The sequence below is a fragment of the Bufo gargarizans genome, chromosome 9, assembly GCF_014858855.1.
Source record: "Bufo gargarizans isolate SCDJY-AF-19 chromosome 9, ASM1485885v1, whole genome shotgun sequence".
In the NCBI taxonomy this organism is placed as follows: domain Eukaryota; kingdom Metazoa; phylum Chordata; class Amphibia; order Anura; family Bufonidae; genus Bufo; species Bufo gargarizans.
This window is the reverse complement of record NC_058088.1, coordinates 4273407-4288665: the sequence shown is the minus strand read 5'-3', so window position 1 is coordinate 4288665 and position 15259 is coordinate 4273407. Positions and strand designations below refer to the sequence as shown.

At 47.2% G+C, this 15259-nt stretch overlaps 1 protein-coding gene across 1 annotated transcript in view; it reads left to right on the top strand.

Annotated features, from left to right (window-relative positions):
* Positions 1-1051: 1051 nt before the first annotated feature.
* MAP4K1 (mitogen-activated protein kinase kinase kinase kinase 1) overlaps positions 1052-15259 on the top strand; it is an 87116-nt gene continuing 72908 nt past the window's right edge. The window contains exon 1 of the mRNA XM_044306231.1: positions 1052-1348. Within this exon, the coding sequence (XP_044162166.1) occupies positions 1247-1348 (102 nt within the window). The 5' untranslated portion in view covers positions 1052-1246. The remainder of the gene's footprint in view (positions 1349-15259) is intronic.

Genomic DNA, 15259 nt, shown 5'->3' with positions numbered 1-15259 from the left:
GGTATCATTTTTGTCAGCAGAATCAACTCTACCAAGCAGGATACCTGGTTTAATTGGGTTGTTTTTGCTGACAAATGCTCTTAAATGAAAGTAAAAAAAATATATCACGAGTTACACATAGTGGGTGCAATCTTACCAACATTTCGATCCTAAATCATGGCAAGTTTGTAAATCCTGCTCCCGTTCTGCCCAAAAATGCCTCTTATCTATGGAATGGGCCTCTCTCTGGAAGGCCAAGTGACAAAAGCACATAGGCTGTCACTAGTATTGCACCCCAGCCTTATTCATATGGGCTCATGCACACGACTGCATGTATTTAGCAGTCTGCAAAACACGGATCCACAAAAAATACGTATGATCCATGTGACATCCGTATTGCATCGGTTTTTTTTTTCGGATCCATTGTAAAAATGCCTATCCTTGTCTGTAAAACGGACAAGAATAGGACATGTTCTATCTTTTTTGCGGAACGGCCATGTGGACATACGGAAACAGAATGCACACAGAGTCCTTTCCAGTTTTTTTTTTGCTGACCCATTAAAGTGAATGGTTCCGCAAAACAAAAACAAATGGACACGGAATAAAAATATGTTCTTGCGCATGAGCCTTAATGCCTCCCTTTTCAGATTCCAGTTCATGGAACTGTCCTGTGGAAGAGGGGTCTGTTGGAAGGTATGTGGGTGATACCAACTTGCTCAACAGGGTGTTGCTAAACTCTGAAGATAGCTGGGGCACCATCTAGCACTGTGCTGTGCTATCTCCTGCTGTCCCATTAAGATGGGGAATGGGACCCCTCTTGTCAGGATCGATAGGGGTCCTATGGTCAGATCCATTGGATATGGGATACGTTGTAGTAACCGTAATACCCCTATAAAGTGCTATTGAAACATGGACATTGAGCTCACTACCTATGAAAAACCACAGATAACATCAGTACCAAGTGACAAACTCAACTCTGCTACATCTATGTTTGTCACACCATCGTGCAGAACTCTACCCATAGACGTGCACATTTCTTGCACACAGCTACGCCTTCCTCTGCCTCTGCTATTCCTCTTCTCTGTACGGGTATTCATCACTGTGTGAAACCACTAGAGCTCTGCAAGATGTGTCTAGGGAGCAGATGGTGATACAAGACCGAACTTTCAGGAAACTGCAGGGACTCGTGTCGGCCAATCGTAGTGCACAGCGCTCGGGCACCCACTGACTGCTGCCGGTGACACTCGCACATTGTTAAGTGTGCAGAATGGATGTGCAGGGTCGACTGGATATTTCCAATCGAGACCCCCAGGATGTGTACGAGCTGATACACCGGCTGGGTAGCGGGAGCTATGGGGAAGTTTATAAGGTAGGTAATGGTAGCCGTATGGGTGCAAGGATCTCTGCAGCTGCTGGATGGAGTTAATACTGCTTTTGGTTCCCGACTTGTGCCTCTATTGTGACACTACCACCCCCAGCATGCCCTGACTGTCAGCAAATATCATGTCTTATATAGTATGTTGTATATATGGCAATATGTGAGCTAAAGGAGGCAGATAGAGTTCTGGACTTGTTGAAGGACACATCTGACACGTTTCATCTCCGACCTGAAATGGCTGATAACAGGGAACAATATAATGTAGTTAATCACAAGGCCAATGGATGTAAGAAGGACTTTAGGTTTTATGTTTCTTTTAGAAGACAGAAGGTATATCTGTAATCTTTCCCTTTGAGGGTTCGTTCAGATCTCAGTTCTGGCGGAGGAACAGGCTGCCGGAGTACTCCGTATCCGGCATGGCCAGATCCCCATTCTGGCGGGTTGATGGAGAAATCCCGCTACTGGAGCAGCATACATCAGAGATGTGAACCTAGCCTTAAGTGGTCACTTCTGCAATGGGAACAGGAATTGGCATCCCCTGATGTCTGGATCAATGGGGGTCCCGGTGGTCTGATGTCCGGTGGTCCAACTCTTAGGCTAGGCGTCTTTGGTGACAGCTGGTTGCTTTTGGTAAAATCACACCATTAGCATGGCCCTTGTGCAACTTTGTTGATTCCCTATGGAGCAAGAAATCTTTGCATGAGCTGCAAGAATCCCAACATGGTCAGAAGAAAACTTGCAATCATTGCAAGTTAACAGAGACTCAGGTCATGTGCAAGTTATGATAATGTTATAATGTCCGAGCGCTCAATGTCATTTGGATATTCAGTGGATATCCCATAAAAGTTGGTTGTCAGAAATCCCCTTGAAATGACAAGGGGTCTAAACTTGACAAGTGAGTGTATGAAATTTACAAGGACTCTGACTTAACAAGGGGTTGTATGAATTTTATAAAAGGGTGTATGATCTTTTCAAAGAGTGTAAGCTTTACAGGGGGGTGTATGTACTGTACAAGGGACTGTATGAACATTACAAGGGGGTGTATGAACTTTACAAGGGGGTGTATGTACTGTACAAGGGAGTGTATGAACTTTACAAGGGGGTGTATGTACTGTACAAGGGACTGTATGAACATTACAAGGGGGTGTATGAACTTTACAAGGGGGTGTATGTACTGTACAAGGGAGTGTATGAACTTTACAAGGGGGTGTATGTACTGTACAAGGGAGTGTATGAACTTTACAAGGGGGTGTATGTACTGTACAAGGGAGTGTATGAACATTACAAGGGGGTGTATGAACTTTACAAGGGGGTGTATGTACTGTACAAGGGAGTGTATGAACAATACAAGGGGGTGTATTAACTTTACAAGAGAGTGTATGAACCTTACAAGGGAGTGTATGAACATTACAATGGGGTGTATGAACTTTACAAGGGGATGTATGTACTGTACAAGGGAGTGTATGAACCTTACAAGGGGGTGTATGAACTTTACAAGGGGGTGTATGTACTGTACAAGGGAGTGTATGAACCTAACAAGGGGGTGTATGAACATTACAAGGGGGTGTATGTACTGTACAAGGGGGTGTATGAACATTACAAGGGGGTGTATGTACTGTACAAGGGGGTGTATGAACATTACAAGGGGGTGTATGAACTTTACAAGGGGGTGTATGTACTGTACAAGGGAGTGTATGAACATTACAATGGGGTGTATGAACTTTACAAGGGGGTGTATGTACTGTACAAGGGGGTGTATGAACATTACAAGGGGGTGTATGTACTGTACAAGGGGGTGTATGAACATTACAAGGGGGTGTATGTACTGTACAAGCGGGGGTATGAACTTTACAAGGGGGTGTATGTACTGTACAAGGGAGTGTATGAACATTACAAGGGGGTGTATGAACTTTACAAGGGGGTGTATGTACTGCACAAGAGAGTGTATGAACCTTACAAGGGAGTGTATGAACTTTACAAGTGGGTGTATGTACTGTACAAGGGGGTGTATGTACTGTACAAGGCGGTTAATTAACATTACAAGGGGGTGTATGTACTGTACAAGGGGGTGTATATACTGTACAAGGGGGTGTATGAACTTTACAAGGGGGTGTATGAACTTTACAAGGGAGTGTATGAACTTTACAAGGGGGTTTATGAACCTTACAAGGGGGTGTATGAACTTTACAAGGGGGTGTATGTACTGTACAAGGGGTGTATGTACTGTACAAGGGGGTGTATGAACTTGACAAGGGAGTGTATGAACTTTACAAGGGAGTGTATAAACTTTACAAGGGGGTGTATGATTTCTGAAAGGAGTCTAGCATGACAATGGAGTGTATGAACTTTACAAGGTAGTGTATAAACTCAACAAAAAATGTAATATAATAAAAGGATATATGGTCTTTACAAGGAGGTGTGTGAACTCTGCAAGAGGTCTAACATAGCAAGGGGATATAAGGACTTTACAATGGGTCTAAGCATCACAAAGGAGTGTATGAACTTTACAATGGGGTTTATGAACTTTACAAGGGAGTGTATGAACTCACCAAGAGGTCTAACAAAGGGATGTGTGATCTTTACAAGGGGCCCAGGCTTCACAAGGGAGCCTATGGATTGTGTGAGAGGCCTAAACTTTATCAGTGTATAATATAACAAGCAGATAGGCTTCACAAGGGAAAATTCAAGAGGTGTATAACTTTTCACAAGGAGGTGTATGAACTTTGCAAGGAGGTCTACCTTAAGTAGTGGGTGTATGAACTTTACAAGGAGTCTAGTCTGTTTAATTTTGGATTGATATACCCAATGTTTCAATTTTTAGCAATTCCGCCATACCCCATTTCAAGAAAAAAAAAAAAAAAAAACTGCCAGGCCTGTTGGTCCCTGGGTAAACAACTGTGTCCAATATATTGAACTTGGCAAATTTATGCCTCTGTTTGGACCATTTGTCTAGGCAAATTGTTTTGGTAAAAACACATTATTTATGTTTCAGTCTGAGAGTGTTTGTTTTGTATGTGTGTGTATGTATATATATAGTCACTATTTGCTACATTGTATACTTACATTGTATTCAAATATTGGTGTTATGTTTTTCAGTCTAAGGGTTTATTCAGACGACCGTATGAATGAGTCTGCATCTGTTCCGCAATTTTGCGGAACGAGTGCGTACCCATTCATTTCAATGGGGCCACAAAAGATGCGGAGTGTGCTCTCCGTATCCGTAGTTCCGTTTTGCGGCCCCGCAAAAAAAGATAGCGCATGTCCTATTCTTGTCCGCAATTGCAGACAAGAATAGGCATTTTCTATGATTGTGGTGGCCATGTGCAGTCCGCAAATTGTGGAGCGCACACGGGCCGCTATCCATGTTTTGCGGACCCACAATTTGCGGACTGCAGAACACTACGGTCGTGTGAATGCGCCCTTAGTAAAAGATGGTGGTATACCAGAAGTAAATGTCACCTATGTCTAATCAGGGTCAAACTGCAGTCAATGGCCGCCCTCCTGTATCCATCCCCTTTAATACAGTGAGCTTCTAATAATCTGGCACTCGATAATCTGGAGACCGTTTTTAGCACAGAACAGCATAGGAACCTGACATTTCTCAGTACCGGAAGCAGAAGAATGATCCAACAGAACCAGTTGTGATAAGAGACAATGTAATAGCAGAATCCTTTATGTAATATTTTATTCCGGGCTGACTTTATACTCTCAACTCTTGTAGTGATATGCCAGGGCATCTGATAATCCAGAAAATGCCAGAAATACAGTATATTTTTTGTTGTTGACTGGAGCGGGCTTGGAGTTAGTGCTCGGACTTGTAGTTCCTTACAGCTAGAGGACTCTATGCCATGTAGCAGTGTTCTTCAGTGAACATAGCCGGTTTGGTGAGAAGCGTTATGGGTGTGACATTTCTGTCTCTGTCCACAAAGCCTCAGCTTACTGTTATTTTCCTCCCTTTTACACAGTGGATCCATCATTCGTCAGAGGAAGACCTCAGTGACAATAGTTGTCCCCACCCTGATGTCACGGGGCGCTGCAGGTGGTCACACTATCAACTAGGTTGCAATATTCAGGCCACCTGCTGACTGTGATACTTGTTTTCCCCCCGGCCATGCTGCGTTTTGTGGCTTCCTGTTCTTGTGCATGACACAGGTGCATATAGCATCCTCTCGGCTTCCTGTAAACACTGTGCGCGCTCTGCCACGCTTTCTCATGGTAATTAATATAACGCTGGAAGCAGTCATTCAAGGTCCAGACCTTGCATCTCAACGTGTCCTGTTTAGATCGTTTTGCCACTTCAAACGGTTAAAGAAAGTACATTACAGTTTGATTTGCTACATTTCAAAATGTCCACTGGCCCAGAGCATGACTGCCATCAAATGCACTTTTCTTTAATTGTAAAAAAAAAAAAAAAGTTTTATAAAGTCCAAAAAGTTTTACTTTTTGTCTTAAAACTTCATAAAGTAAAATAACTTCCTTTATCTAAGGAGTTAATGGGTGGCTTGCATGCATCCCCTTTACGGTCGGTTCACATTTCTGCTGCAAATCCGCGGTGAATCGGCAGCAAAATACGCACGTGCAATGGATTTCAGCATTGATTTGGCCTTCCACATTCCAAGTGATTGTCCATATTGCTTTCTTTGCTGCCTGGATTAATTTTTCCATCACATTATACACTGCTCATATCCAGGGGTTATGACCACCGTGCAGTCCAGCAGTGGTGGTCGTGCTTGCACACTATAGGAAAAAGGGCCGGTCTCTCTGATGGCCAAGACGGTGGGAGCGCACATAGGCGCGCAGCAGCTCCCATCCCAACACACGCCGGGTGTGTGCGCCCATCCCAACAAAGGCCCCGCCTCCCGGGTGTGTGCGCCAGTGCGGACACCCAATCAGAATTGAGGGTGTGTCAAAGACTCATGCCCTCTGACTCAGCGAGCGCACAGATGACACTCCTGGGAGGCAGCGCATGCGCATTAATGTAAGGGCGAACCCGATCCGCTGCGAGGATCAAAAGCCTAGTGCTGATGTGGTTCAAAACAAAAGGACCCGCCGGAGGAATACACTCAATCATGTTGTAGGCGTATAGCAGCAGACAAATATCTGCGTACTCATTAAATTAAATTAAATCAAATGAAATACAAAGTAAACAAATCCTACCATTCTATTGGTAAGTACATCGCCAGTTCAGACCCCCTGTGCATCAGAAGGGAAGCCACAAGGGGGAATTCGATTATATGTTAAATCAGATGAATGTGTACACACACAATGTGATAAAGAAATAATATTTGTACACCATCCACAAATGATGTTCCTTGAGATGTAAAAATCACCCCCTACCAGTACAAGATGGTATTGCTGCTTAAATGGGGGCATTTGTGGGGAGGTGACAGATGGAACATTGTACTGACATGATGAATACATGATCGTCCCATATCTTTAGATCACAATAACACCCATCATACTGGGTCACTATATGAAACAGGCCTATGAGATTGCCTCGTTTAGTCTGTTCGGGTGAACAGTCTACAACTTAAAAATCCACATTGCTTTCTTGCGGAGCAACGGTATATCAACATCCCCACCTCGGATGGACCTTCTAATATGTTCAATCCCCTGTACCTTCAACACATTAGGATTGCCGTCATGAACATCACACACATGACGTGCCACGGACGTATCACGTTGATTTCGAATGTCCAAAAGATGTTCGCCAATTCTCCTCCTCAACTCACGTTTGGTTTTACCTACTGTACATGTTGTAGGCCTCACCGGCAGGTAATAGGGTACACATAATTAATGGTGGCATTAAAGTGCAATCTGTCCCGCAAAAAATAAGCCCTCATACAGCTATGTGATCGGAAATATAAAAAAAGTTATGGCTCACGGGAAATAGGTAAGAAAAATTAAAACGCAAAAACAAAAGAACCTCCGGTATCCTAGGGGTTCATTCAGCAAAGTCTCTTTCTGCCATAAGCGTGCACAGTACCTTGCTGACTGATTCCAATGCACGGCCTTACAGATTCCAGACCTTCTTTTTCTTTGGAGTACTTTTGATAAAGTAGCTTCCTTAGCCGTAGATATGAATGTTCCCGAGATCAAGCTTGGCTCTGAGAAGCATGCACAAGTAGGTCTTCACTGTAGCACAGCTGGACTCTATACTCAATAAGCAGGGGTGGGCCCAGGTGCATTTCCTAAGAACCTAAGGGGATGAGACAAGGTTAACCCTAAACCGTCCATACAGTGCTATTAAGTATACAAATACAGTAAATCACATCATTTCATTTAGCAACATAACATTACAGCAGTTTACAGTGACCCTGTTCTGGGGTACTGCATATCCTGAAGATAGGTCATCAGTTTCTAACACTCGGACAACCCCTTTAAGGCTTCTCAAAGCCAAAAAATTCCTATTTAAACTGCAGGGAACCATTTTCCTGCTCCATCTCAATTGCTTTGAGGTCTACATTTTTCACTGTTCAGAGGAGCTACCCTTAAAGGGGTAATCCAGGATTTTCATATCAATGGCCTATTTTCAGGATGGGTCATGAGTATCTGATCGGTCAGGGTCTGACTCCCGGCACCCCCACTCAACAACTGTTTGAGGCAGACACGGCGCTCTGGTTAGCACTGTGGCCTCTTCCTAGCGAATGGGCCTGGCCTGCAATACCTATGCTTGGCATGCTGTGAGGAGGCCACAGTGCTCATTCTTCAAACAGCTCTTCAGCAGAGGTGCCAGGTGTTGGACCCCCCCCACTGATCAGATATTGATGCCCTATCCGGAGGATAGGTAATCAGTATGAAATACTCTGAAAACCCCTTTAACATTTAAGCTGTGAGGAACTCTGCGACCTCCTGAAACAGCTGCTCCGAGGGGGTGCCAGGAGGGTGCCTGAGGATAGATCATCAATATCAAACACCCGGAGAACCACTTTAACAAGTTTTCACTTTCCCTTTTATTCTCATTCCGACTGCCCAGACTCCTCATGGAGATTTGTAAAGTCTATAGAAGAGCTCGACTGGATGAGACGTCCATGACCTTCTCCTCTCTCTGGCCCCTTCATGGCCCTCAGTCAATGTGGGGAGACAAAACCACAGATAAGAAGACACAGCCTTTTCCGAATGCTGTCTCTGGGGTAGCACTTAAAAAACAGAACTTTTAACAAATGTAATGATGGGTGTAGTAGTACGTGCTGAGCTGTTCACTTTTGCATCACTACATTCATTCTTTTTCCATTGACGTAGATGTATGTATGAGGGCTCCTAATGTGGAAACGTGGAGCACATGAGCACAGCTCCTATGTCGGTGCCATCACTATGACGTCAAGGCGTATGTAGGTAAGGCCGTTTGTGACGTACAGTTAACACGTTAAAGGACCGTTAATATTTCCATAAAGGTTAAGTAGTAGTCCGTGAAGGAGGTGGTAAGTAGTGTTCATTATATAAATGTCACAAAATATGATTGTCAGAGTCAGCTCTGTAAGAGTGAAATCAGTGGATGTGTCGAGGAGGAGGTATGGCCGGCTCAATGGTGATAAATGGGTTTCCCCTACATAGTTTGTCACATTGAGAGTATATGCTGACTTCAGGGGCATAGCTAAAGGCTCATGGGCCCTGGTGCAAGAGTTCAGCTTGGGCCCCCCAGTGCTCTGTGGTCAGGGGCAGGGAAGCATATAGCCTTCATGCTGCCTGAGGTAAAAATTGAAACTACCCCCCCATGCCAAATTATTGAACTAACCCCTTCCCTCCAGCCCTAGGTGTAACTTGACCAGCATTTCTATAATACCAGTGTCTTATGCAGCACAAGTGTCTTTAGGCCCCCTCAGGCTCCTGGCCCCGGTAGCGACTGCTACCTCTGCACCCCCTATAGCTACGCCCCTGGCTGACTTGTATCACAGCGCACTTTGGACAATCCTTTTTAATAGAAGGTTTTACCAAAGAAAAGCTGTGACCAGCAGAAACCTTGCAACAAGTGTTCAGTTTCCCTGCAGCGCCACCACAGAGGAGATGAAGACCATTTCCTATGAAAACAATGGTCCAGTCCTCCAGAAAGAAAGATACTCTCTATAGTTGATCTCCGCTTGGCTAATAGTTGTTGGACGACCCTCAGGTGAATGGGTCTGAGCTACAGCTGCTTAAAGTGTGCAGAATAGTTTCACTTAGACTGGGCTAGCAATGTGATTTAAAGGGGTTTTCCAAATGTTTTATACCAATGACCTGTCCTCAGGATAGATCATCATTAGAGAAGAGCGAATTTTTCAGAAATTCGATTTGGACGGTTCGTTGAATTTTTGGGAAAAATTCGGCTAAATTTGAATTTATTTGGGGCAAATTGCTGCAGAGAGCCTTTATAGTGGTGTAGAACACTGTGCCTTGCAGTAACACGCATAGGGAGTCTGCTGTGGTAGTGAAATAATACTGTGAGTCAGTATGACATGCAGATGAAAGGCGTCGCTCTTAGAATCAGTGTACACTTCACTTATTAGGGCAGTCACGGGGCCAAAACTTACCAAATAACTCAAGTATGAACTCAGCCTTACAGGTCGATGTTAGCGCCAAGAAGAAGCGCACTCCTTTTACACCGTCGTCAGCTGATTCCACATAGATGTCTACAGAACCTGTTCTATTAAACGCTTATACAAGTTGAGCCCCCTGACAGAGTAAAGAGGGTGTCAGCAGTAAGTTTGTGTTGACGTCACTGATTATTTTGCCCTTCCTCTGATCAAATCAGAACAATAACCCCCAAAAATCTGATCCTGTCTGTTGAGCATCCGCCTTCACTCGGTCAGCAATCCATCAGTATTGCTAATGCCCAAAAAAACAGGAGTGGATCCAAAACAGAGATGACACGTGAATGGAATATTTGCATGTCTTCTGTATTTTGTACCCTGCTTTTGGATACCAAATCACAAGTCAATTCTGATGGGACCATACAGGCCTTACAGCTGCTACACAGGATCTGTTGTGCGTGTAAATTTTCCTTCCTTCTGACAGATCGGAAGAAGGGTCAAATAAATGATGATGTCAGCCAGGCCAAAATGCAAAATAGTAGCCCAGTCAAGAAGTGGGGAGGGTGGGAACAGCATGAGAAGTCCACAAATGGCCCTATGACATAGTTGTGAGGTGAAAGCTGCATGAGGAGACCATAGAGTGGACCAATGACAGAGTCTGGAGGTGGCGGCAGCATCAGGAGGCCAGAGTTGCAAGGTGACATAGTGTGGTGGTGGCAGCCGCATGAGGAGACCACAGAGTGGCATGGTGACATAGTGTGGAGGTGGCAGCAGCATGAGGAGACCACAGAGTGGCAAGGTGACATAGTGTGGAGGTGGCAGCAGCATGAGGAGGCCACAGAGTGGCACAATGAAAATGTGGAGGTGGCAGCAGCAGAATCAGGAGGCCAGAGAGTGGCACAATGACAGAGTGTGGAGGTGGTGGCAGCTTCAGGAGGAGGCCACAGAGTGGCACAATAACAGTGTGGAGGTGGTGGCAGCAGCATCAGGAGGTCACAGAGTTTTAAGGTAACATAGTGTGGAGGTGGCAGCAGCATGAGGAGACCACAAAGTGGCAAGGTGATATAGTGTGGAGGTGGCAGCAGCATCAGGAGGCCACAGTGTGGCACAATGACAGTGTGTGGATGGGGTGGCAGTATCAGGAGGAGGCCACAGAGTGGCACAATGACAGTGTGGAGGTGGTGGCAGCAGCATCAGGAGGCCACAGAGTAGCAAAGTAACATAGTGTGAAGGTGGCAGCAGCATGAGGAGACCACAGAGTTGCAAGGTGACATAGTGTTGAGGTGGCAGCAGCATGAGGAGACCACAGAGTGGCAAGGTGACACAGTGTCGAGGTGGCAGCAACATGAGGAGACCACAGAGTGGCAAGGTGACATAGTGTGGAGGTGGCAGCAGCATCAGGAGGTCACAGAGTGGCAAGGTGAGATAGTGTGAAGGTGGAAGCAGCATCAGAAGACCACATAGTGGCAAGGTGACATAGTGTGGAGGTGGCAGCAGCATGAGGAGACCACAGAGTGGCAAGGTGACATAGTATGGAGGTGGCAGCAGCATGAGAAGACCACAGAGTGGCAAGGTGACATAGTGTGGCGGTGGAAGCAGCATGAGGAGACCACAGAGTGGCAAGGTGACATAGTGTGGAGGTGGCAGCAGCAAGAGGAGACCACAGAGTGACCCAGTGACAGAGAGGGGAGGTGGGTGGCAATACCAGTACCAGCTGAAGATGGAGGGTGAAAGAAGGAGCACTTGGCATCTGATGCGTTGCAGCGTCAGAATAGTAGCTGAGGCAGGTAGCCAGAAGAAACCGGTCTCTTTTGTCAGTGTGTTGGTGTGGCACCATAGATGATCTAGTCTGATGCATCAGGCATTGCTGATCCACGCCTGATTCATCTTGACAAAGGTCAGTCTATCCACATTTTGGGTGGACAGGCGAGTTCTTCTTGGGGTAACTATGGCCCCCGTCGCACTAAATACCCGCTCTGATGCCACACTACTGGCTGGGCAGGACAGCTTTTCCAGGGCAAACTCTGCTAGTTGCGGCCACAAATCCAGTTTGGCTGCCCAGTAGTCCAGCGGATCTTCAATGTGGGGTGGCAGGGTACTGTCCAAGTATGTCATCACCTACTGGTTCAGGTCCTGCTCCAGGTCTAGCTGCTGGTGAGTAGTTCTTCACTAGGTGGGTGAAAAGAGCTGCTCATCAGCGACTCTAGACTCAAGTTGCTGCTGATGGAGCTGGAACTGCTCCTACACCCCCCCCCCCCGCCACAGCAGCCATGGCAGAGGAACGTGAGCGCAAAGGGCCCCCCGGCCAGACCTGCGAGAGGATGGACGATGGCACAGATAGGCAGCGGCCAACTGACTACATAGGATGACTCTATAGTAGTTCAGTTTGTCCTCCCTCTCAGCGGGTGTAAAAAAGGTCCCCATTTTGGACCAGTAGCAAGGGTCCAACAAGGTGGAGAGCTAGAAGTCATCCCTCTGCCGAATGGTGACAATTCGGCTGTCACTACGCAAGCAAGTGAGCTTGCATCAGGCCATTTGTGCAAGTGACTCGGAGGGACTCCCTGCCTCCATCTCCACTGCATACTGCCACGGGGTGTCTGGGTCCTCTGCCTCGTCTTCCTCATCGCCCTGTAGCTCCTCTGGCTGCTCCTGCTCCTTCTCTCCTGTCACCTGTGTAGAAAAACCACCCATTTCGCTACACATTGCTTGTGCTCCAATGTCCTCCTCCTCCTCCAGTTCAGCCCCCACAGGGCTCATGTGGCCGTGAGATCTAGGCGCCACACCTCGAGTCTCCTGACCAATCAGATTCACCAGCATCTGTTCCAGGACATGATGCAGTGGAATGATGTTGGTCATCCCGTAGTCCTGGCTACTGAGAAATAATGTGGCCTCCTCAAAGGGCCTGAGCAAATGGTAGGTGTCACGCATGAGCTGCCACTGGCTGACATTGAAGTTACACAGGGGAGTACTCCTGTCGGCTTGGATAATCAAGAAATCGTTTATGGCCTTTCTCTGTTCGTATAGTCATTCAACATATGGAGGGTGGAATTCCAATGAGTGGAAACGTCGCATATCAGCCTATGTTGGGGAATGGCGTTCTTCCGCTACAGCTCAAGGAGGGTGTGCTTTGTGGTGTACGAGTGGTTGAAGTGCATGCAAAGTTTCCTGGCAATTTTTAGGATGTCTTGCAGATGGGTGGAAGACTTCAGTAACCGCTTGACAAACAGATTGAACACGTGTGCCATGCAGGGCGCTTGGCTCAGCCCTCCTTGATGCAGCGCCGACACCATGTTCTTTCCGTTGTCGGTTAGCATGGTTCCGATTTTTAGTTGTCGAGGAGAAAGCCAGGATTCGATTTCTTGATGAAGGACACGGAGCAGTTCCTCTGCTCTGCGACTCTGTTCGCCCATGCAAACGAGGTGCAGAACAGCGTGACACAACCGTGCCCTGCACATGTGGTATGCTGGAGGGGCAATGTGAATTGTCCCTGCAGTGGAGGCTGAGGACACGGTGGAGGATGAGGAGGCAGAGGTGGACATTGTCGCAGGACCAGCAGCGTGAGAACGTGGAGGAGGAAGCGGTGTCACCTGGCCAAGTTGCTGGTGTTGCTGTGCAGGAACCACATTCACCCAGTGGGCCGTAAAGGACATGTATTGTCCCTGACCGTAGTTACAGCTCCACACGTCGGCGCTAGCAGATACCGACATGCTCAAGAACTGGCCCACCTTCTGTTCTACATGTGTGTGCAGGGCTGGTACTGCCTTTTTGGCAAATAAATGATGGTTTGGGACTCTCCACCTTGGCTCGGCACAAGCCATCAGTTCTCAGAAAGGTGCAGAGTCCACCACTTGGAAAGGGAGGGACTGCAGCACCAGCAACTTGGACAGGAGCACATTCAGCTTCTGCGCTGTTAGATGAGTGCACGCATATTGTTGTCTCTTGGCAATCGCCTCGGTGATCAATTGCTGACGGAATGACTGACGAGGAGTAGGAAGATGAGGAACAGGAGCATCAGGACCAGCAGATGATGGGAAGGACAGACCGCTCCCTTCGGCTGAGGTGGTGGAGCCTTGACTGCCTGAAACCGGGTACGTGCCTCTGGGTGATGCAGCGGTTGCTACGGCAGTCTGGACCACCACATCGGAGCCACGGTTCTCCCAGGCCACTTTATGGTGATGCTGCATATGTTGACGCAGGGCCGTGGTGCCAACATTGGCACCCTGGCCACGCTTTACCTTCTGCCCACAGAGTCTACATATGGCCATGTTCACGTCCTCCGGGGGCTTAAAATAAAAATGCCACACCGCCGAGTAGGTGATTTTACCCAAAACAGCACGCACTTACTGACTTCTACCGCTGCTGCTTCCGTGAACCACTACTTTCCGTACATGTAAGTTCCTGCGAAGCGGGTGGTCTACCCCGGGCACATTTTGCTCCCGACCTCCCACTGCTGGCACCCTGCTGACTCCCGGCCACGCTAGCAACTTGCTGGCTCCGCCGCTGCCTCACGGGCAAGCTGCCACTCTCTTCTCCCGATGATGAAGCCCCTTCGTCACCCGGCTCCCAAGTGCGATCAGCTACATCATCATCATTGAGTACTGTCTGCACGTCACTGATGTCCTCCTCAACCATCTTTGGGTCAGGAGCCTCACCGCTCGCAACACCAGCAACCACGCCACTCTCCTCATCACTACTTGCCTGCCTAGCGGAGGAAGCGGCAGATGTCTCCTCCAGATCTTGGCTGGCCAGTAGCTGCTGACTGTCCTCTAGTAGCTCGTCCTCGCTATATAGTGGAGCTGAGCCCACAGCATATAATACTTCTCTGGCTGAGGGAACAGAAAAGGACAGAGGCAGGTTGAGGACAGGTGAGGGCACAGGGTCTGCTCTCGGGCCATGCCAACTAAGGGTTGTGTCTGACGAACCCACTTATTCTTGGCTGGGGGTGTCTGATGTCACTTGGGACGAAGTGGATGACCGAGTCAACCATTCAAGAACCGCTGGGTTGCTGGTCAAAACACGACCGCTATATGACACCGGGAGCTCAGGCCTCTCGCTGCGACTCCTGCTGCCACGTCCCCTTACTCTGTTGCGACCTGTGCCTGCGCCAGAAACATTTAGGCCTCTGCCACTCCCCTGTGCAGGGCCTGGCACTTCTCTGTCTGACATACTGTTAGATCAAATAAATAAATAAAAAGAATAATTAAACACCAAAAAAAGTCTGTAATTTTCTCACTTAACCACACAACGGCTAATAAGCCCTTTTTTTCCCACTAATACACGCCAAAAAGGGCTGTAATTTTCTCACTTTACCACGCAATGGCAAATACTTTTTATGTGCCACTAATACACACCAAAAAGGGCTTTAGAACATAAAACTGCACTGCTGAATGGCAAT